At 49.8% G+C, this 22,479-nt stretch overlaps 1 protein-coding gene across 1 annotated transcript; it reads right to left on the bottom strand.

The window, feature by feature from the left end:
* Positions 1-34: 34 nt before the first annotated feature.
* C11H3orf70 (chromosome 11 C3orf70 homolog) lies at positions 35-20,487 on the bottom strand. Its single transcript, XM_005529545.3, has 2 exons — positions 20,170-20,487; positions 35-3,171 (listed from the first exon to the last, which is right to left on the bottom strand). Exons 1-2 carry the CDS (start codon positions 20,345-20,347, stop codon positions 2,618-2,620), a joined length of 732 nt encoding a protein of 243 aa, XP_005529602.2. The 5' UTR covers positions 20,348-20,487; the 3' UTR covers positions 35-2,617.
* Positions 20,488-22,479: the final 1,992 nt, after the last annotated feature.

Here is a 22,479-nt window from a genome sequence, read left to right as displayed (position 1 = left end):
CGGAAAGCACACAGGCAGTTAGGACAAGCAGAAGGCCAGTTGTTCAGTATTTTATTCAAGAGGAAATATACACACACCTCTCCCTGGCAGGGGGAGCAGCCAGCCCAGGGCATGGCTGCAACAACACGGCCACACCCGTGTTTGTGCAAAGGAAGGAGCCCCATTTTCCCTGGGAGCGTTCCCGAGCCGGGTGCGAGATGGAGCAGGAGATCCCAGCGGCTGGGCCCTGCCCCGGTGCTCTCCAGCAGCCCCGGCACTCTCCAGAGCGCCGCTGACATTTTCCAGGAACAACAGAAGGAAGAGGCAGCTTATTGTGCTTAAGACATCTGAACAAATCCTGGGTAGGAGACACTTACAGCTTGTGGGTATTGCTAATTACTTACAGTTAAGAAAGAATGGATCCTGATGGGGATAAGGGCCTTGGGGAGTCTCTGCCACCAGCACCCCCGAGGCCACCGCGCTCCCAGCCAGTGCCCAGGCAGGGCTGTGGCTCCTGCTTGCCTGCAAACAAGGTGAGCTGTGCTGGGCAGGGGGGTCCTGCTCACCTTCCCTGCCCTTGGTGCCCCAAGGAGAGCTGGTGAGGAGCTCCCTGCCCTTGGGACAGGCTGTGCTGCCTTGCCTATCCTGCCTGGGAAAGATAAGCCATTCCCAGGGGAGGAAGAGCCTTTCTCTTTCTGAGAGGAAAGCTCAGAGGCAGGGCATGAGAGTGAGCTCGTTCAGCTCTCCACTCAGGTTACAATTGAAAGGTTAAATATGAATAAATGCTTTAGGTTTATACATAATGTGTCCTTCTACCTATGGAATGTGTCTGAATGGTCCAAAGACACCAAAAATGTTTTTAGAAACCATAGTTAGCCAAGAAAGACAATCCCGCCCTTAAAAATGAAATAAATCCTATTTAGTTTTACTACAGCCTTTGTTTAAATGCGCTCAGAAAAACAGAGTGTTTTCAGGTGCCTTGTGAGAATGTATCCGTTCATGCAATGGCCCAAGTTCCTCGTTTCACAAGCATTGCACATTTTTATGTAAGTCATCAAAACTATAAAACTTATTATTTTTGTCTGAAAGTCTTAGTCTAAAAAGTACAGCATTACTTTATATCCACCCATGGAAACTCCTAGACACGCGCATGTGCACAGACACACACTGTTGCCTAAATGTCTTCTAAAGATACTGATTACAAAGTGTATAAAATCGGGAATACATTGTCAGGATACAGTGAGAGATGAGCCATCCTCTACCACAGACTATAACCTAGGATCAGTCACGAACTGTACACGTTTATACAGCCTTGGATTCACCAGGGACTCCTGAAACGCAAACGGCAACTACACAAAGGACGGCAGTAATGCTGCAGGAACACAGGAGTTACTGGCTCCAGCTCTGTGAAACTGGCTGGAATCTGAGCGACATTTCTGTTTCCTTCAAGCAGGGCTGAAACTGAACCTCCTGTGAGACAGCTCCACTACCAGCTGGGTGAGGGACCCCTGCTCCAACCCTGCTCCTGGACTGGGAGCAACAGAGCGGAGCCAAAGCCTTCTCTCTCCACTAGGATGACCTTAGGATGTATTTTAACAAGCTCACATGCCACCGAGCCCGTGGGCCACCTCCCAGGGGCACCTCCATGCTGGCCCCAAGCTGTGCCGACACAGTGGTGTGGCTGGTAAAATTCTTTTTGTTTAAACTTTGTTATTCTTCAGGCAAACGCAGGCCCTGAGGCCATTTGGTCCTGAGTGTCTGGCCAAAGAGCCCAGGAGGAGGCAGAGGCGGAGCCGAGGGCGGGTGTTCGGAGGTAGTCGCTTCTTTTGCCTGTCCTGGTTCTCCCCAGTCCAGTGTGGTATTGGTTAGAGGGCCATACCCCACCTGTGCCTGCTCCCCCTCCTGCCCACCTGCAAAAGCCAGACCCCCTTGCCAAGATCCAGGCAGAGAAAAGGGACCAGCTGGATTCAGGCAACTCATCTTCCTCCAGAGCAAGACCTGCCTTCTCAGGAGATATCAGAGCCTGGCCTACCTCAGCAGCTGCTCGGTGCATAGCCCGGAGAAAAGTTGGAGGCACTTTGTGCATTCTCTAGCCTGCCATTCCAACCTGCTGGAAGCGTGGTGCCGACAGACTCGGAGAAGGGTCGCACCAGCACTAGGGAAGAGGCTGGACAAGGCGCTAGGACAGACAGAGATGGGAGGAGCCTCATGTAGCTGTTTGGGAAAGACTAAGGGCACCTCGGTTTGCTGCTCCAGGTGTGTACCCCCATGTTCTGAGGGACCCCTGCCAACAACCCGACAGGTGGAAACATCTCGAGTGGCGCGTCCTCATGTGAGAAGTTGTGTGTGGGGTAACCCAGACCAACAAAAGGGCCTATTTCTGCTAGAAAAGTCTTAAGATTTGTCACTACCTTGCGTGCAGACGTGGGAGAGCTGATCAGGCTGAGAACGTGTTAAAATTGCTCAGGCTGCTGCTAGTTCACCATATGTAAGTCCTGTGACCGCGCTCCCATGACAGGAATCTGAAATATCAAGTGCACTGGAAAAAAGGGATTGTCAGAAAAAACAGAAAATAGAAATACTACAAAAGCAACATTACTGAGAAGGAAGTGGACTGAGCCGATGCCAACTTGCGTGGTCACACAGTGGTTTCTATAGTCTCAATCACTTCCATCTCACACTGCGAGGGCGACAGGAGCGGGCATTCGTCCGGCTCCCAGCTGCTATCGGGGCTGTAATCCTCCTCTGAGCTCAGCTCGGCCACCCCCTCCGTGTCCTCGTCACACGACTCCATGTAGTGAACCCCCACCGCATTGATGCCGGAGTCCTCAGAGCTGGAGGGGGATGAGCAGTGCTCTGTTTTTGGCGTATTGCTCTCCTTTGTGATTAAGGCATTGCGGACGGAGCCCTCGTCGGGCTTTGCCCTGTGCGGGGCGGGCGGCTGGCGCTGCACGTAGCACATCTTGCCGTTGATGCACTTGACGCGGTAGTTGTCGATGAACAGGTCGGCGATGGTGCAGAACTGCGGAGCCTCGGGCGGCAGTGGCGGCTGGAACGCGGGAGCGAACTTGAGGAAGTGCTCGGTGAGCGACATGGAGATCTGGATGGTGTTGGGGGACTCCCGGGGGCGGACGGGGATCTCGGTGCTGGGGAGCTGCTCCACGGGGGTCATGGGCTGGTAGACGTATTTACCTGTGGGGACACAGAGGAGCTTTTAAGGGTTGTTGTCCTCGAGTTTCAACAGAAACGATGACATTGACACTCTTGCACATCACCACCAGTTCCCTGCTGGCAGCAGCTACTCCTTCTCTTGTGGCCTCTCCAGGTCTGGATCCTCTGATGCCTAATGCTGCAGGTAATCACAACCTCCTGCAGCCCAGTGCTGCTTCCCCCCCGCCATCCCTGCCTCGAGGACAGCTGTAGGACATGACTGACTCTGGAGAATTTAGTCCAGAGGCACAACTCCATAGCCATGAAGTGGAAAAGATGCCAAGTCTGCCCACCCTACCTTCTAGGAGAAAGAAAACTGACAAGATTCTCAGAGGCTTTTTTTCCCCCACTGAACATAATGTGTAAGCTCTAGCTTACATCTTTGTTACAATGATCAAAATTTTATTATATTATTATTATTCCAGTGAGTCTCCTTGCACATGATTCCATTTCTGGGGACTAAATTGTGGTTTTCCATATTATAAACCAGAAGTTCAAACATGACTACAATTAGAATTTTAAGGCAGAAAATAAGGGAATTTCCAAGCTATAGAAATGCTTTTGGCATCCTGATTATCTGGTTAAATAGTAAGAAAATAGCATTATGTTGGTTATATTGAGCAGAACAAAGTGTGAACTGAACATCTTCACTAACAGAAATAAATAAGAGAGCAGAAAATTGGGACTATGTCAGGAAAAACTGAGAAACCCGAGGTTATGCCTAAGACTGTAAAATGCTGCATTTTATTTGCATGAAGCCTCTGAAAGATTCATGTCTCTCCAGGGGCTCATCCACTGGGAAAGCACAAATTTCCAGAAGCCTTGTGAGTAGTGGGGCTGTTGGAAGAGTTTTGCCGCACGCGCTGCAGATCCTGCTTTGCACAGGCAGCAAATGCACCAAAGTGCAGAGGGGCTGTGCAGGTGCTTGGAGCTCTCCAGGCGAGGGGCAGAAAGCTCCTGCATTAAGGAAGGCTGAGTGCTGGTGTGTTTCCAGCTCAGAGGTAGATGCAGCCTTTCCCCCTGAATTACCCATTCCTTTGGAATATCACGGAATGGCTCGCATTGACCTTAAAGATCCCGGAGTTCCAATCCCCCTGCCGTGGGCAGGGACACGTCCTACTAGCCCAGGTTGCTGTAAGCCCCAGGGAAGGGCTCGCTCCCCCTGCAAAGCCTCTCGGCAGTAGAGAATCCCCCCTGGGGCTGGGAATCCCTCTCAGCCCTGGAAGAGCTCTGTCGGCGCTCCGGGGCCCACGCACAGCCTGTGCTCTGCCAGCTCCGGGAACCTCGAGCACCGGCAAGACTCTTCCCACCCCGCGGTGCTGCTGGAAGGGAAACGGGTCATGTGAAAATCGGCTGGGACTTCCGACCCCCGTACAGCCCAAGGACAGGGAGCACAGCAGAAAGGCCACAGAAGTGAAGGAAGAGCTCTGGAGCGTGGGAGAGGCTCCAGGCACGACGAGGGAAAAGCCCAGCCGAGTGCCATGGGAGGAGAGCGCAGACAGAGCTGTCAGCAGAGGGAAGTGTGTGAGTAGCTTTGACCAGCTCGCCTCGAATACTTCATCCAATGTTTTCTCTCTACGATCTGTGCAATGGTAATTGTTAAGAGCCACGAGAAAAGCTCAGTGACAACAAATCAAGATTTTCCCCTGTCTGCTTATGGCTGGATGACAGAAAACACAAAGCCATCCTCTTCATTTGCCATCTCTTTACCATGGTGTAGCTCCTAAACCTGCTGTGACTCAGAGGAATGAGTGCTGGCATCCAGCAGCTGCATGCTCCAGCCACAGGCAGAGCACAGCTCTCACTCCTCCAGCACAGATCCTTGGTTCTGGCCATCTCTGAGCAGTCGGGTCCCTCGGAGCTTTTTCAAATCTTGTGGACAGAACTTCCCTAAGAAGCTCCTCACCCTCACAGCCACAGCAGCAGCCCACGGCTTCCTGCCATCTGCTGCTTCCCAGAAATCCTTCTGTGAAATTAGTGAACATTAAATATGCCATTGCCTTGCAAAGCCCCACAGCTGAAGATTACTGTGCTGCTGGCTGGGATAGTATTTGATAAATTCAGCTCATGGAAACTGAAGTGCAGCCTGCCCTTGCCTGAAACCACAATGCTCTATTTATCCATAGATTTGGAGTGCTTCTGTGTAGGCTCCTTTGATAACCAATGAAAAAATAAAACCAGATACTGGTGAAAATTGTTTCTTCAGCTCAATTCTGTGCTGCCTCTGTTTGAAGAGTCCAAGGAAGGGCCTGGTGAAGATTTTACCAGGATGAAGAAAAAAGGTGTCTGTATAACAGGACAATGTTTTTCTACTCAGCAGAAGGCCGAGGGATGTTGGGAATAGAAAGTAACGTATTTAAGCCACGGAAGCTTACAGCATGGGCATGAAATGGTAAAGCAGAGACTCCTCAGTTTGACTTTTTTGGTGTTTGTTTTTCCCCTTTTGGGAAAAGGAGAAGAGCGGTGGCCGGGTCAGCCGAGGAGTTGCTGGGAGCTCAGCTGGTTGTTTCTGTGCTGCGTGTCTCAGGACTGTCCCGCTGGCACTAATTCCAGAGCAGGAGCAAAGAGCGTTCCCTTAGCACAGGATTTCAGAGCCTGCCTGTGTAACCTCACAGGGGCTGAAATGTTCCTCACCTTCCAAGGACAAGCTCTGCCAGGGTAAAGCAGGAACTGGCCAATACACAGCAAAGATAATTTTCTACATTTCTTTAGAATTTAGAAAATTTAGAATTTTCTGGTACAAGTTTGTTAAGTCTTAGCTGGTTTAAGAGGCAATTTTAAACAGAATAAACTTGTTTCAAAACATGACCAGGTGCTCAGAACTGGGACTGTCAGACTGGATCATGGACACAGCCTCGGTTAACACTCCTCACCCTACATAATGCATGAAAACACATTAGCCAGGACGCAGCCTATGAAAAATAAATGCAGAAATTAGAAGAAAGATTGCCCCCAACCCCTGCAACTTGCAGGATTGCCAAGCTTTTTCACAAGAAATGCCCCTAGAAGCACAAGTCCCCAAATTCTCTTACAATCCATCTCAATCTGATCAAATACCCATGGAAATCAACAGCAATATTTTTGCTGACTCTGAACAGCTGGCAACAGTCTGTGATGAATCGGTACTTTGAGCACCTATTCTGCTCCATGCCATCTAATACACTAGCTCAGAACTCATTGCCTGTTTATTCCAAGTCAGCTGAAGAACTCTGTGGCTGCACTGTGCTGATGAGCACTCCTATGAATGACAGTGTTCTGTACAAACACAGATGCTACACAAGACACTGCTTCCCAAGTTGTCTTCTGGGTCACTTCCCCACCACTGCCTATGTGGAAGGTGGTGAAGTTAAAATACTGCACATGTCAAATACATGTCCAAAAATCAAACTCCAAGTCCTGTGATAAGAAATCTGCTGAATTTGCAGAAATTTGGGAAGTTTTTGTGCACTTTAAGAGCTGCTGTGAAGAGATGTCACAGTTCTGGCTTTGCCCTTCCACCACTGTGGCAAAAGGGCTCAGGGAAACAAGAGCCTGCTCCTCTCCTGGAAACAGTGACTGTTGTGAAATCAGGCACTGCCAGAATGACTGCCATGGTAAGCCTTGACTGTCCATGACAGCCACTGGCTGACAGCTGAGATGATGAAATAAGGGACCCCAGAAATAGGTCTACAGGCTACACTTAACCATTTATCCCCCTGAGCCTGCTCCATGCTCAGGGCATTATCCCCCACCAACACTGCTCCTCTGTCTGACCCTCAAAATGACAGCAGCCTGCGCACAACGAGAAAGGGACAATTGTTTCTCCATTTCTTCAGCTGGCCCTTGTGCCAGCACACAAACTAAATCCTCAGGGACCTGGCACACACTACAGCCAACACTCAACTGCAGAACAACTATTCAACTGTGTCCAAGGAAGTGAGTGATGGGCAGTGCTCATCTCCCTGTTGCTCTGTGCACAGAAGTAGGATTTCTGTTGCCAAATCGGATGGATGCTGTTCCCCAAAGCCTTGGCTCAGTGCCTCCAGTGAGCCTGCCAGCAGGATAAGGCAGGATCCAGCAGAGCAGGGAGCTCTATCATCACCTGCACATCTCCAGCAAACTCAGGCAACTTGGAAAATTTCTTATGTTTGTGGCACTAATAACCAGAACTATGTGGCTGATTGACTGGAAGCTGTATTACAGAATCTCCTGCTTCCAAAACCCCAAATCAAGCCTTGAGAAACAAGCCATTGAGGTAATTTCTCTCTGATTTTTTACTAATTGGGCAGTCTGCATGCATCCTCACCAAACAGACACAAAACGGCAGCAATTTCCATGGCTAATACAAAATAACCATGAAATAAGCAGAGGTGCAGCTGGAAAATTTTCTTTTCCACTTTCCTCCATCCCAGCATTCTGGTTTACCTCTAACACTCATTAACATGCTTGGTGTGTTGAAAAAAAAAGGCCAGCTTTCAAGAGGGAGGTTTCTTATAACAAATTCTCAAGTTTTACCCTCTCAAAAGGAGAACTTAGTCCTGATAAATAACACCATGAATTACACTGCACTTCAGAAAATGGTGAGAGAGCTGTGGATCTTAGATTCATAAGTCAGCAATACACACCATGGATATTTGTTCACATGCAAGGCATTTAGACATCTATTAACTGAAAGAGAAAAGCTTTTTTTCATGTGTATTCTTCCCCCTGCAGCTGCTGGAACAAATATTTCTACAGCCTCCCATCTGCCAGCTCATCTATCTCCAAAAATCAGCAAGGTTAACGAAGACCTGCGAACACTTGCAGTTACTGAACGTGACCTGGCTCAGCTTAGGAACTGCTCCTGTGTGGGCTGAGCACTTGTGGAAGTCCCAAGCAGAGGTGTGCTGGAGGTGAACTGGCTCTGATCCCAGTGGAATCTCCATAGCTTTGGTTGTGGTGGATGATCCAGAGGGGCTGGAGCTGTGACCCCAGGGCACAATCCACAGCTGCCACAGGCCCCCAGTGAGGCTGTGGAGGGATGTGTCCTGTTCACCAGCAGAGAGCTGCTCCCTAAATACTGGTGACTTGGTGCTACCTGAACATACACCTGAGTAACAGCACCAGCGATCCCCCTTGTGCAGTCCAATGGGATTCTCACTCCAGCTGTGCCAGACTTTGCTATTGCCACTCACAACCCTGCCAAAAAATTCAGCTCACATGGGAGGGGAATCAGTCCCACAACAAAAAACATAAAAACCCTCTAATTAAATACCACACAGCTCTGAAGGAGTGAAGGCAAAGGAAGCATTCATAATGCATGTGTGACAGGAGACAGCACTGCCTTGGAGGGGCTCTGCATTATTCCAAGGAGAGTTCCCTGCACAGCTGTTCTGTGTGTGGAAACCTTGGAGATGAGCTTCTCGAGCACTGGCTTTCCTCACAGCAAGAGATGAAGAACCAAGCGCTCTTCTGGCAGCACTTGTTCCACATCTCCTGCGTGTGGCAGGAGAGCCAAGTCTGGCTCTTGGGGAAGCCCCGGCTGGATGCGTGGCGCTCCGCTGCCTATGGAAGCTGTCTGGCAGGTGGAGACAGCTCCGAGTGGGAGCAGTGCCCTGCTGCCAGCGCTGGCACCGTGGCCCCAGGACAGTACAAAGGTTGTCACACCCACCTGAGTTTCCAGGGCCCCCCAGGGCAGTGGATGGCACAGGTTTGCCCAGCCAGAGGGCAAGGAAGGAACCAGGTAGGGATTCACCACTGGCACAGCAGAACCTGGGGGCAAGGGAGGGTTTCCTCCTTCACAGACTAAGGCAAAGCTCGCTGCACAGCCTGGACAGGTTTGTGGAGGGCACTCAGCATCCTCAGCTGCCGGAGGTACCCACCACAGCTGCTGTTGCCAGCTGCCCAGGAGAGTAGAATTCCATTGGGAAATGTGATGTTGGGCTGAGTACCCACCTGGGTAATGGCCTTACCAGCTGAACAGTGAACAAAATGACTGCTCTGGCTTTGCTCCTCCTCTCTCTGGTTGCACGCACAGCTTGGAACAACAAACCCTTGCAAACAAAGCCTGCCCTACTCATAAGTACTCACCGAGTTTCACAACTCCAAACTACACTTACAGCACAGTACTAACTTTTCCAGAGGGGCAAGAACAAATGGAAAGAGAAACCTGGAGCACATTTACAGATGGGACATGTGAAAAACCCCACTGCTTGCCCAGTCTACACTTCTTTGTGATGTATGGAATAGGCATCATGTCATATCCAGCAAATCCTCATGGGCTGCATGGTGAACAAAAGATGTGGAATGAGCCACCAGAGGAAATGGAAAACGTTTCAGGACACTGAAGTACTGCCAGATTTACAGGCTCAAGTAGAGCTGAACTGGGCCATTGGTAGTTATAACAAGGCATAACTGAAATGATTGTCCACCTTGAAGAAACCTCATAGATAAAGATATGCAGCACCTCAGTGCAGGTGATATTTCTGCCCTGGACTTTGTCCAAACAACTTTGAAAAAGCACTGAGATTGCTCAAACAAATTTCTAGTGTGGGGAATGCAAACAACATTCTGCATACCTACAGGAATTCTGGCAGAACTAGAAGGCCCAGTAAGGGATCACAGAAGAGACTCCAAGGGAACAAATCAACTCAGCAAAGGAGCAACAGAAAAAGCAGCCACGCAGCAGGACCTGAGCAGGCTGGAAGTGCAGCAGGAAGAGCTGGCAGGCTCTGCACTAACAGGAATGTATCACTACAAAGGGCTCCTTCTCACAGAAGCATCTCCATCTGAGCACGGATGAATCCATCCCATTCCAGACCCCAGTCCAGCGATGTTTTGGCAGTGGCTGCCTAGGAGCAATTCCATACAGCTGCCAGCTTTCTCCGGTGGAGGAGAGGTGTTCCCTCCCTGCTGTACAGCCAGACAGCTGTGCCAGCCCCTGACTCAACACTTTTCACAGGAAACCAGCACAGAGGGGGGAAAAAAATCAGGAAGTTTTTCCTCATCAAATTTGTATTTTAATGCCCTTTTGTCTTGATCTGTCTTAAATACAAAAAGGATCATGACAGTACATGCTGTGAGCTGTCTAAGCCTTTGAGGAGTTTCTGTGCACATCAGCTTAAGAGCAGGTAACACTTAAATGCAAACAGACCCTGGAGCTTCCTCCACCATCCCTGCTCTTTACTCTCATTGCTTACATGGATTTACTGGACTTAAAGAAAAAGCAACCCTGAAGGCTTGAGAGACACAGCCATAAACCCTCTTAAAGGGGCCATATTTGCTCACTAACCATTGTAAGGGAACAGAACACCAACACCCAAAAAGGCAGTGAGCAGCAGCACACACCACCTGTGTGTTCTGGACGAGTTCTTTCCTTTCAGTATCTGGAGAATGTCACCCATACCACAGGTGCTACTAACCCCAGCTCCATGCTGGGTTCCAAAAACATGGAAGCACAGGCTTGGAGAGTGTGGCACAGCCCTGGTTACCTCTGCCAGCACAGCAGGTGGGCAACACTACCCAAGCTCTGAATCCAAGGATATTCATCTTCCAACATCCCTCCCAAACCCACCCCCAAAGGCCAGAACAGCCACTTCTTACACATTCCCCTGAGAAATTTTATCCCCCAAGTTACACTAGATATTTTTAAAAATCAGTACAGAAAATAGCAAAAAATGGCTCAGTGCTAAATATTTATTCTACAACCCCATCCCTGTGCACCATCTGCTCAAGCTTCATCAGCCCATGGTTTCCATGCAGCCAGTCAGTGTGCTGATAGGGAAACAAAGCAACATAAGCACAGCTCCATGACAAACTACCCAGAAAACCACAGCACTGCCTGGAAATCAAATGGACTGGAGACACAAGATCCAGTTGTCTTCCAGTTATGTGGTACGTGCTGCAGGGGGGCACCCTGAGCCTCTGCATACGATGGAATGCTTTCTTGAGAATTCTCATATAGCAGAACAGCTCAACAAGTCCTTGAAGGAAAGGTCCTCTCTAAAGACCTGCACTCTACACCTAAAGGGGACAGCTGGGGCAGGAAGTTGGGTTTCACTGCTTGGAACAGACACATCTCTGTGGCCACAGTGTTTTCCCGGTGGCTGACAGGAAAAACAATGGCCCATGGGATGTGCTGTACCTGTGCTGGTGCCTTCCTGTGGCCAGAGCCCAGGATCTCCTGCTGATCATCTGTGCAGTGGTTGTGTGAGAGCAGGAGTCTTCAGGCTGGACAATACCATGTTCTTCAGCTTCAGTGCTGGGAACGGGGTCCTTATTCCCAATACACTCTTTTAACCCTCTTCCAGTCACACACCATTCAAACCAAGCTATTTCTATCACAAGCCTCTAGAGAACCCATTTCTGGGGATTTTAAAGGACTGCTCTCCCTGTTTGTGACAAAAACATGTCACCATGTGGAGCTGAAATCTGCAACTATGGGCACCAACACTCCCCTTGAGCATGAACATCTCTCAGCTGTGGCAGGGTGAGCCAGTGCTAGCAGAGGTGAGAGCATCACAGATGCTCACATCACCTTTGGCTTCACATCCAGAGAGCCAAGATCCCAAGGGACCAGCTGGAAAACGGCTCCTGTGCCAGCAGATCAAGGTCTAGTGGCACAGGGAGGAAAAACAAAGCAAGAGGTGTCTCCTTCCACCTGCCTGCCCACAGCTGGGCTAATGCTGGTGGACTGCAGGAAGGCTGCAAGAGCTGCTCAGTCCATCCTGGCGCACCTGATGCTGTCCCAGCCTTTCACCAGGCCCAGGGGAGGGAGTGGGGGAGGAAGTACAAACACTCGGAGTGGGGCTCAGGAAAGCAGGAAATCCAACCAGGCAGCTCCACAGTGTGGAACAGCCAAGCACCCCGCCTGCAACAGTTACAGGTGTGCACCAGCATTATGTATGGAAGGGGGAGGGACAGACAGAGCCTGGCACAGAGCTGGGCACAGCAGGGAGTCATTTCAGGGCTGGGTGCAAGCACACAGCCAAACAAGCAGCTTCAAGAGCAGACGTGTGGGCTCTCGAGCTCCGCAGCCACCAGTGAGAACAGGAATACAAATGCACGCCTCTTGCTGAAATTGTTTTACAACGTAGGTTACATATAAATTCCAACTGTTACATGGCCTAAATTAAAGCATGGCTATGTTAAAAACAAGGCCCAGTTGCCAAGCAATCAGTTTTCACTTTCCCAGTGGGTTTTTGACTACCATCTATGTGAATATACTCAACTATTGGCAAAAACATCTCCAAATTTCACAAACTGCACTTCTTGAGTTCTGTGATCAGTCACTACATAAAAATTGATTAGTGGAAGAATCAAAGCCATTATGAAAACATACTCTGTATCTTGTGGGCAGATAAATTCATGGAAGAAAAACCACAACACATTAAACCAGGGTCACTTTATATGCAGAGAGAGGGATGCTCTACCTGGAATCCAATCTACTGTCAACCAGCTTTTGCATTAGGACAAGCTTGTGCCATCCATCAGCAGCTAAGCCCACACTGTCACAGCTCTCGGGAGTTCGGGAACATCTTACATTGTTTGTGAGTAAAGCATTTTGCTTTTTATCCTTTATAGAAACACAAATTTCTAGTACAGCCTCACCAGTGTGCAGAAATAAGTTACCAAGGCTGGCAGTGAGTCATGAAGTGCTCGGCAGCATTGGTTAAATTGAGAGCCATTACATAAGAACACCCCAAGATGCCCCTGCTCTACAAGCCCGGCTCTGCTGGTTGCAGCAACACGAGCGGTGACAAAACGTGTTCTTGATGAGCACACAGGTGCTGCCAGGAAATTGGAGGTCCTGTGCCAAGCACCTGAGAGGCCTCTTCAGTGCTTCCAGCAGACCTGAGCAGTGTCAGCTCTGCAGACCTGCAGGATGGAAGTCACAGTGACAACAATCTTGTGACTCAGTCTCATGGGACAATGCAAGGCTATGACCACAGACTGCCGTTTAAGACCCATAAAACATCCATCAAGAACCACAAGAGGAAGGAGGATGTGACAGCAGGCACTTCTGCATCGGGCACTGGCATTAAGCAGGCTCACATAACCAGGCTGGCAAAGAGATTCCCTCACCTGCAGAGTCCAGGAAGGAAGCCACACGCTCTCCACAGGCACTGTGCTCCATGCAGATTTTATCTTTAGGCTGTTCCTCTGCAGTGACAAAAGTGCCAGCAGCCTCTCACCAGCAGGAAGCCCTCTGAGCAGGAGCACAGGCCAGCCCTCACAGTGCAGGGTTCAGGACATCCTGAATCCACCAGCTGACGACACAAAAGATTAACAAACTTTTTCTTCAGAAGTACTTGCTTCTGGTAGGAAACATCCCCAGCCTTGTTCTTTCAGGCTTCACAAAACCAGCACTTAACCCTTCAAGCAGCCACAGAGGAAGGGTGTCAGTTATCTGCCACTCTCAGAGGTTCCAACTAGCAGATCACTGAGTCTGGGGCAAGCAGATTAAATTCTTTGTGAATTATGCCTCTCAGAAGGATAGACAGATTACAAAATAGCCTCACTGTCATGCATGACAAAGAGTTTTTGGCTGTCAGGAAGCATTTTGGTACACAGATCCCTTTTTCTTAGACTTTTGGAGAAAGAAGCGCAGTGATTTCTGTTCAATCACATATGAGCTATACAAGAGTTAGTCTTATGAGACACACTAAGCAAGTAGCCTGAATTCATAGAATTCCTGTGGTTTAATTCTGTTAAGTGATATCTGGACCTTTGTTAATAATAACAGAACATGCATGTCTCTAAACATTATAGTAAGGATTCAAAATTAATGCCAGCAAGTTCTTCCAGAAGCGCTGACATTCCCACAGGGTACAAGGAATTGACACATGTGGGTTCTCTTATCAATGGTACATTCATACTGTGATTTCCAGATTATAACTAAAACCTGAGGAACAAAATCCCATCCTCATTTTAGGAGGTGCACCCATAAAAACTGGCAGCGTTTTCCCTCAGAGTAACACTTCAGAATATATCAAACTGACATGCTTTCCTTGGTTGTGTATAGCTTTGTGAAACAAAGCTGGAATATCATAGCTCTTCAAAATACAGGTGAAGAGAAAATCTTGCACAGCCACAGGCAACAAATCCTCATTAAAAGTCTTTTCCCAATACAAGCTGCAACATCCACCTTTCTGCAGCTCCTGTCTTGCACTCAGCATAATGCCTTACTCTGTGCACAAACATTCTGTCCAGATACACAGACTCAATAGGGTGAATGTTCAAATCCTTTTCACAGCAGAAGTAAATTAAAAATGCCTATTTGTCCCAGGACTTGTGGTCATTTTCCCTCTAGACTAAGCTGTGTTTTCTGGGAATTCCCAGCCCTAGAGCTCCTAGCCCCACTGCTCCATTCAGCTTTAGACATGAGTTTTGCATGAAGAAAGACCTATGAGCTCCTCCAAACACTCAGAATTTCGGATATAAGCATATTACAATTCCATTTCCCTGCTTATCCAACAAATCAGCCGTCAGGATGTAGTTTTGCCCTGTGGGACAGTACTGTTAGAAATTCAAGTTGCCATCACCACTGCCAGGCTGGCTGCTTCCAGTCCATCTGCAGACAGGGACACACGGAGCATTGGAGCACTCTCATTCTGCTCCCTCCTGGAAATGAGTTTTGCAGCCACCAAAAAGCAGCATAAGGAAAGCCCACTGGAATAAGAGCAAGGCTTTTGGAGACGTACAGTGTATGCTGTGCTGCAGAGCACCCCAGGGCTGCAGCTACTCCTCCAACATGCAGGGATCGACAGACCCTGGCTGCAGGCAGGCACAGCTCCTCTTTAGACCCCCAAGCCCTATGAGGATGCCCCTGAATTCCTCCCCATACCATCTCAGCTCACTTACCAGCTTTGTCACAGGAAAGCAGGGCTCCCTCACTGATTCCCTCCTCACAGTTCTCACAGGCAGACTGGGGTCTAAATAATTACATGGGCTTGGGAGATTGTCAGAGCCCCTGCTGATGGCTTCTGTCACTGAAGAGAGGGAGAGACGCCTTGGAAATGCTGCTGGTGTGCATAAAGATACTGAAATGCTGCATACATCATTGTGTGGAAGGGGAAAACACTTGCACCTGAGCCAGGTGTGAGCCTGCCAGAGAGCAGGCAGGAGCTGCTATGGACACACACCACATCTCCCTGGAAGAGGTTTGATTGAGGACGGCCTTGCCAGAGAACTTTCACCAGCCTTGTGTGACAGACAACAAATGCTTTCATTTTAAAATGTTATAAAAGAAAATCACTAGTGATTCAAGCAGAGAAGAATGTGAGGAGCAGTACCGGCTCAAAGCACACCCAGATGCAGTGACTCTGATTTGCCTCGTTCCCTGGCTGCAGCTGTGGGCAGTGGATAAGGGATAACCCCCTCCCCTGGCCAGCATGCAGCTGGGACTGATGAGATCCCAGCCACGGTCCCTGTGCCTCTGCTGGGTGCCCTCAGACACTGAGAGGAAGCAGTGGAGCTCTGAGAGCAAAGAGAAACCCTGGGCTGCTGTTCAGGTGAACAACAAATGGAAATGTACTCTAGTTCTACATTCCCAGAATACTGCTAGCATAGCCAAATTTAGAGAAGCCTGTCTCCCCAAAACCAGCCAGAAAACACGTGCCCTTTGTGGTATGCCATCCATCACACAAACCCATTTTCTCCTCTTGGCTGAAGAGTGATAGTTCCTTGGATCTCTTGCCAGGCCTGCCTGACCTTATGCAGAACCTGCCAGGTCTGGCTGCAAACTCCGGCCGAACAGTGCCATAATTTGTGATGCATGCCAGGGAGCAGGAAGCTAATCCAAGGCACACCTGCAAGTGCTATCCACCATCAAGCAAACTGCAAGGGTCGAGGAGCAGGTATATTTTTTAAAAGCTTTCCTGCTACCACGATCTTGTTCCCTGCCTGAGCCTGGCAACTGTGTTCCCTTCCTGGCCACCCAACAGAGATCTCGCACTTTCCCCATGCTTGGTTTGTTTTCTTGTAAAGGTTCCAAACAGCTGAACCTGTAAAAGTGGTGAAACTGAAATTTATTTGCTGCATTTACTTTTCAATATAAGATATGCAAGAGGCTTTAAGAAGCTAAAAGCTTGCTCTTTTGATGCTGAATCGTTGGCGGGGGGGAACATAGAAAGGCTAATACAAGGTGGCACAATTACTGTCTATCGATGCAACTGCTGTGGAACCACAATCCATCATGTATTATTGATAATTGCAGCATAATGTACCAAGGGGTTTGCAGGATATTTAACAGAATGCAAGATATCCAGATTACAAATGAACCCAGTTGCAAGAGAATGCTCTTAATTCTATAAAGCATGATGCCTTCTCTCACAGTTAATTCTTAGGAAGTAAAATTAGAAAAACGCAGTCAAAATCCTGCTGTCAGGTCAGGACAGATGCAACCCTGAGGATCTGATCCCTTCTGACATAAGCAGGTACCACCTCAGAGCCAGAAGCCTCACAGCCAGCATCAGTGCAAATCACAGCTGCAGTGAAAATCCCGAGGTGAGGAAAGGGAGGCAGGCACCTTGCTGCAGACCTGCCTCTGGCATGTTTTCTCTGGCTCTGGAAAAAGTAGATCAGAGTAATTTAAGGCTCTCAGCTTCCATCTAATAAATAAAACCTCACAAGGCTGTCAGAGGGGAAGGGAGGAAGGTGAACAGGGGGCTGCCACCCTGGCAAAGGGAATGCATGCAGGGCACAGAGCAAGCAGGAGAAGTGTGTAGTGGGACAAACACAGGGACTGATGTCAAAAACACCTCCTGGGCCAACACCTTCTTCCCTGCTGGGAAAAGGACTCCAAGGCTTGAGCCCTCATCCTGCTTCCACATGGAGACTGGAGTTGGCACAGCCTCCTGGCAGCACCCAGGGGAGGGGTGTTGAGGGCAGCTACGGCAGCAGGGACCAGGTGTTCCTGTGCTCCTGGGCAGAGCCTGGCACTCCAGCGACACCCGAGGCACCCCAGCAGTCTCCCACCCCAGCCTCCCCAGGCACACCCACCCTGCATGTTTTTCATGCACTCTTATGGAGGCTGTACCTGGGTTCAGAGCTCCCCACTAGAGAAACACCACACTGGGAAATCTGCTCCCCACCAAGCCCAAAACAGACTGAAAAGGACCTAAAATAAACCCCAGGCTTAGACACAGAAGTCATACAGACACCCAGGGCAGCTGAGGCTCTCGGAGCTGTTTGAATACACCAAACAGTCCCTGATCTCCCTGCCAGCTATTATTGCCATTTTACAGACAGAGAAACATCTGAGGCAAAGAGAGCACCTACAGTACTGCCTCACTTCCGAGCATGCCAACTGCAATGGCTTTGGGGAATTCAGACTGGGTTCCTTCTCAATTATTCCTTCCATAGCCAAGTGGCTCTGCAATGCTAAATTGCTCCTGTCACTGAAGGAAGCAGATGTGATCCTGAATACACGAGGAGACAATCAATGGCATGGTGAGTTTTTGTAATTTCTCAGTGTAAGTGCACTTTAACTCAGTTGACATTCTCCAGGACCTTGGCCACTGATGGAAAATAATACTTCAATGGCCCTTTTAATTGATGTAGAGTTTCCTGTTCCCCTATACAGCTCTTGAGTCACAGAAAAGCACTTTCAAGGACCCTCTGAGGATTCCCAAGTCGGTATTACAGCACTGCGTTTATGCAAGATAACTCCCAATGCTGTTTAATTACATCTCTGACCTCTATACAATTTCCCATTACAGACCTCATTCTTACCCCTTTTAAGTCCAAGTCAACTCATTCCACAGGAGCAGGATACAAAGGGATCCTCAACTCTGAAATTTGCATTAGGAAATGAGGGGCAAGAAGGGAGCGCACTTCACCATGGCTTTCAAAAGATTAAACAAGGCAATGAGTTGTGTGACTTTCTTTAAAATCTTCCATTTAAAATCCTAGTTTCATGAGGCAAAGGTATCTTAACTTTTCCTTAGCCATAAAGGAGGAATTGAGAAGAAGTCTGTACTTCTTGCAAATGCTTTAACTATTTTTAAATCTTATAATTGCCTCACAGAAGCAAAAGGTTGGATGGGATCTCAAGCAGTCTTTCCAAGAGGGAAGCAGCTCCATGTAATGCCTTAGAGACACCAGTCTAAGCCTTCCTTGAAGGACCATGAAGTACCTTCTCAAGTACTCTGCTCCCCTGATGCATTTCTCTTTCTAGTTATGATACTTTCCCATATCCAAACCTAAACTCTCCTTGTCACATGTTACAGATACCTGGTTATCTGCCACATCTGTGCAGAGGACTGGAACACAGCTGCTCTGCAAGGCTACCTTACACTTTGCAAAGCTCATCATCCCTTCCTGCTTCTTCCTTTCTCCCTCCCTCAATCTTTTACAGCCCAAACAACCCTTTCTTTTGCACCCCCTTGTAAAGCATATTTTTCTAAGCTCATCTTTGTGATCTCCTCCCCAATTCTCCTACAGCTCTATAAAGTGCAATGCTCAAAGCTCAGCCCATCAGCCTGGTTTCCTCATCACTGAGCTGAAGAGACTAATTAAATTGCACACTTGCCATGCTCCTGGTAATGCATCCCAAAGCGAAGGCTGGGGTTCTGGGTTTGGCTTTTCTACCACACAGACCTCCCGCTGCTGATGCACAGGCAGTTTGTGATCCATCCTAATCCCCAGATCCCTTTCTGCAATCGTTTCTCCAGGTGTTCCCAGTTTCATGTTTGACTTCCCTATCCCAGGACCATTCCCAGATGATTTTGGGTAACATCTCCAGTTTATAAGCACCACTTTGAGCTCTGATCCTGTACTCCAGAGTGCTCATAAGCTTTTATATCTTGATGGTGGCCACAAAGAACCGAGACCAGGGAAATGTTGGGAAGAATCTAGGTCATAACTTGAGAGCTTTTGTGTTATCAATGAAATGCCAGTGAGACATCTCTGTCCCTGTGCAGCAGGTGACTCTGGCACCTTCTCATACAGCCAGTTGTGCCACACAGTATTCAGGGCACAGACAGAAGAAAACCTTTTGTCCTGAACTGCTTTCAAATTAATCCCAAATCAAGACAAATTCCTGAAATGCATATTTAATTGATGTAGAAGCTTGCATCCAAACAAAAGCTGGCTTTTGGGGCAGCCCCTTTACCTGTGAAACAAAATTTGTAAAAAGTGCATGTGAAGGGGAATCTGTGAAGGTGACTAAATTGCAAGGAGAGATGGTAATGGCAATGGATTTAAAAGGAGAATGGGATGTCAGGAGTCCAGGGACATCTTCAGCAGCACCAAGTAACCCTCACATAAGGGTCCAGTGTTAACCTTGTCCATCCAAGCTTTAAGATCTCCAGAACACAACATGACCCAAGTACATTGCTCCATCACCATTTCCTGACCTCGCATCAACACGCTGCTGGGAAAGCCTGCTCTTCAAGGCTCTACATGATTAATTATTCATCAAACTATGTTTGGACATTCACAGTTCAATCTCAGCCTCCATGATTAGATACATCAGGATTGTGAATACCAATATTAAAGTAATTGGGCGCCTTTTCACCAGAGTTGGCTCAATACTAGATTTTGAAGCTATCTGCTATATATAGCCTAAAGCAGCTACCTCTCTGCTCAAAGGGGTTTATGCCTGTAAAAAGAAAACCATTAGCACCGAGAATGAAGTGGCTGATGCGAAGGACAGCGGTGCCCAGCCAATGCCACAGCCCATCCTTCGGCCGGCTCACAGGGGCGAGGGGCACTGGGACTCCAGGCCCCAAGAGAACTCTCTGGGCAGCATCTCTGGGCATCATCTGATGCCCCTACGGGAGCAGCGCCCGAGGTCCGGGTCCCACTGGGGCAGCCTCGGCACGGACAGCTCCGGGAGCGGGCTGCTCCCGGCCGCGGGACAGGACGGGACGGACAGGACAGGACGGGACGGGACACGACAGGACAGGACGGGACGGGACGGGATGGGACGGGCGGTGAAGCAGTGCGCGGGGACCGACAGGACATTCGGGACGGACAGGATCGCTCGCCCCCCGCCCGCTCCCTCGCCCCCTCACTCACAGTGGCACCATCCCAGGTGGCAGCACCAGTGCAGGCGGAAGCAGCGGCCGTGGCTGTGGGTGGCGCAGAGCGAGAGCCCGTCGCAGGGCTGGAAGTCGGGTCTGCCCGCGCAGCTGCGGGCGAGCGCCTGAGCCTCGTCCAGCTTCTCGCTCTTCGCCGCCGCCGCCGCCCCGCTCATGGCGCCGCCGCTCCGCCCGCAGCCCCCGCGCCGCAGCGGCCAGAGGAGGAGGAGGAGGAGAAGAAGGAGGAGGAGGAGGTTGAGGACGAGGAGGAGGAGAAGGAGGAGGAGAAGGCGCCGAGCCGCAGCGGGGACCGCCCGCTCGCCCAGCGCCGCGGGGGCAGCGCCGCGGGCAGGGCCCGGCCGCCCGCCCCGCCCCGCCCCGGCCCCGCAGCACCGCCCGCGGTACCCCGGTGGCTGCAGCGCCCGGTGGCGCTGTCCCGCGATGGCCGTACCTTCCGATGCCTCTGTCCCTCGATGACCATGCCCACGATGGCAGTGCCCTGCGGTGACCGTGGCCCCTTATAGCCGTGTCCACGACGGTCGTGCCCTCGATGGCAGTGTGCCTTGGCGGCCGTGTCCCCTCGATGGCTGTGCCCCCCATGGCTGTGGCCCCCGGCTGGGTGGGAGGGTGACCCGCGGGCTGCCCTGCGCGGCGGGGTGAGCCCGGCACGGTGCCCGAGGGCGCTGCCGGTAGCTGTGGGCCGCTGTGAGATTTCACTGCTTTCCCAAGGCACGGGCGGGAGCGGCCACCAGCCCCGGGCGAGTCAGCCCGGCTCCCAGCAGGGCTGGGGCCGGCTGTCAGGCTCCCCCGAGCACTCCCTCGGCCATGTGCAGCTCCTCTCCAGACACCACCGAGCTTGTTAAATGGGATCCGGTCACCCTGGCACCGGACAGCAGCCTCCGGGGAGTGTGGGCAGCAGGCAAGCAGCCTCGGTTACAAGCCATCTGGGGCGCTCCAAGCGTGCAGCTCTTTGCAAGTCTGTGAGACAGGTGGACACAGATCACCCCTGCAATGCCAGAGACAATTGAGCAGGGCACTGAGCTGCTTGCACACGTGGTCCACAGCTCATGCAGGTTTTAGTTGTTTATTTTTTTAATCATACTACTTAATCTAATTCAGAAACCCATTTATTTCTAAGCACACAGTGATTTAAAAAAACCCTGATAAACTTGTCTTTCATTTTGTAAAATAATCAGCAGACATACTTTTGATTAATAAACATATGAAAGTGTATTGTTATTTTCCAACAGTCATATCTTTAGGCCAAATTCAAGTTTGGATTTATCTTGAGCTGTGGCTACATTATTTGTTTCCTAAGTGTGGTGGTAGACTTGTTTCCCTGCTATGTTTGAAAGAAAACTGCAGTTTTATTGCTGCTCTGCTCAGCACTGGGAGTTGAAGTTAGCTTTCTGTTAGAACAGAAATCAAATGGTCATTTTCATAGTCCCTTATCTTTGTACAATACCCAATAGCTCTGTGTCAGAAACAGTCAAAACATTATTTTTCTGTGTTCTCCAGAATATTCCAAGACAGTTCATATGGGGGTCTGTCCTTGGATAGGTCCCAGAGATGTCCCCATCCTGTACACCCTCCTGAAGGCACGCTGAGAGAACCATTTGCTTCTTGCCAATAAGAAGGACTTAAGAACAGCCAAGTTGCTGGTATCTGGCTATAATCACACTTTATGGGTCAGATCAAGGGATGTGGGTCATAATGGCAGAGCACAGAGTTGCACTGAGGCTTCGAACCACCTCTATGATCCCTGACTTACAGTGCAGACCTGGTCTCTGCAGTGCTGCTGACCCTTCCTGCTCATCAACAGTCCCTTCCTGCAGCACCTCCTGACTTTGTCCCAGCTGTGCCCTCACCTCCTCGGATCTGGAATGGCTACACCATTAGACTCAGCCTATCTTGGAGGAGATGGGTGCCCAGTTGCACTGAGCAGGGGCTTTGGGCCTCCTTTGGCACTGGTCACCAGGTGTGGGACATCTTTACAGGTCTGCACATTTTAAATGTCTGCAGTGTTTATTAAAATGGAGAGTATTCTGACACTCCTGGAGGCTTATCTGCCTTTGTTTTGCCAAAATCCCACTGAAATCTGCAAACCTTTAGGACCTTGCTCAGCTGTTTGCAAACAGAGGAGAAACTGATTGCAAATCCAGGTGTTTCTTTGACACTGTCCTGATGTCCCCCTGTTCCCTGGAGCCTGCCAGCAGCAAACAAGGGATGCAGCTCAGCTCCCATGAGAGCCCTGGCCCAAGGAGGAATGACACTTCTACCTGCTGTCATGAAGTCCTTCCTCTCCAGC

The sequence above is a fragment of the Pseudopodoces humilis genome, chromosome 11 (genome assembly GCF_049639895.1).
Source record: "Pseudopodoces humilis isolate 2021_Gansu_Grassland_sample_001 chromosome 11, ASM4963989v1, whole genome shotgun sequence".
Lineage (NCBI taxonomy): Eukaryota > Metazoa > Chordata > Aves > Passeriformes > Paridae > Pseudopodoces > Pseudopodoces humilis.
Note: the sequence above shows the minus strand (reverse complement) of the source record. Positions and strands in the feature narration are given on the sequence as shown.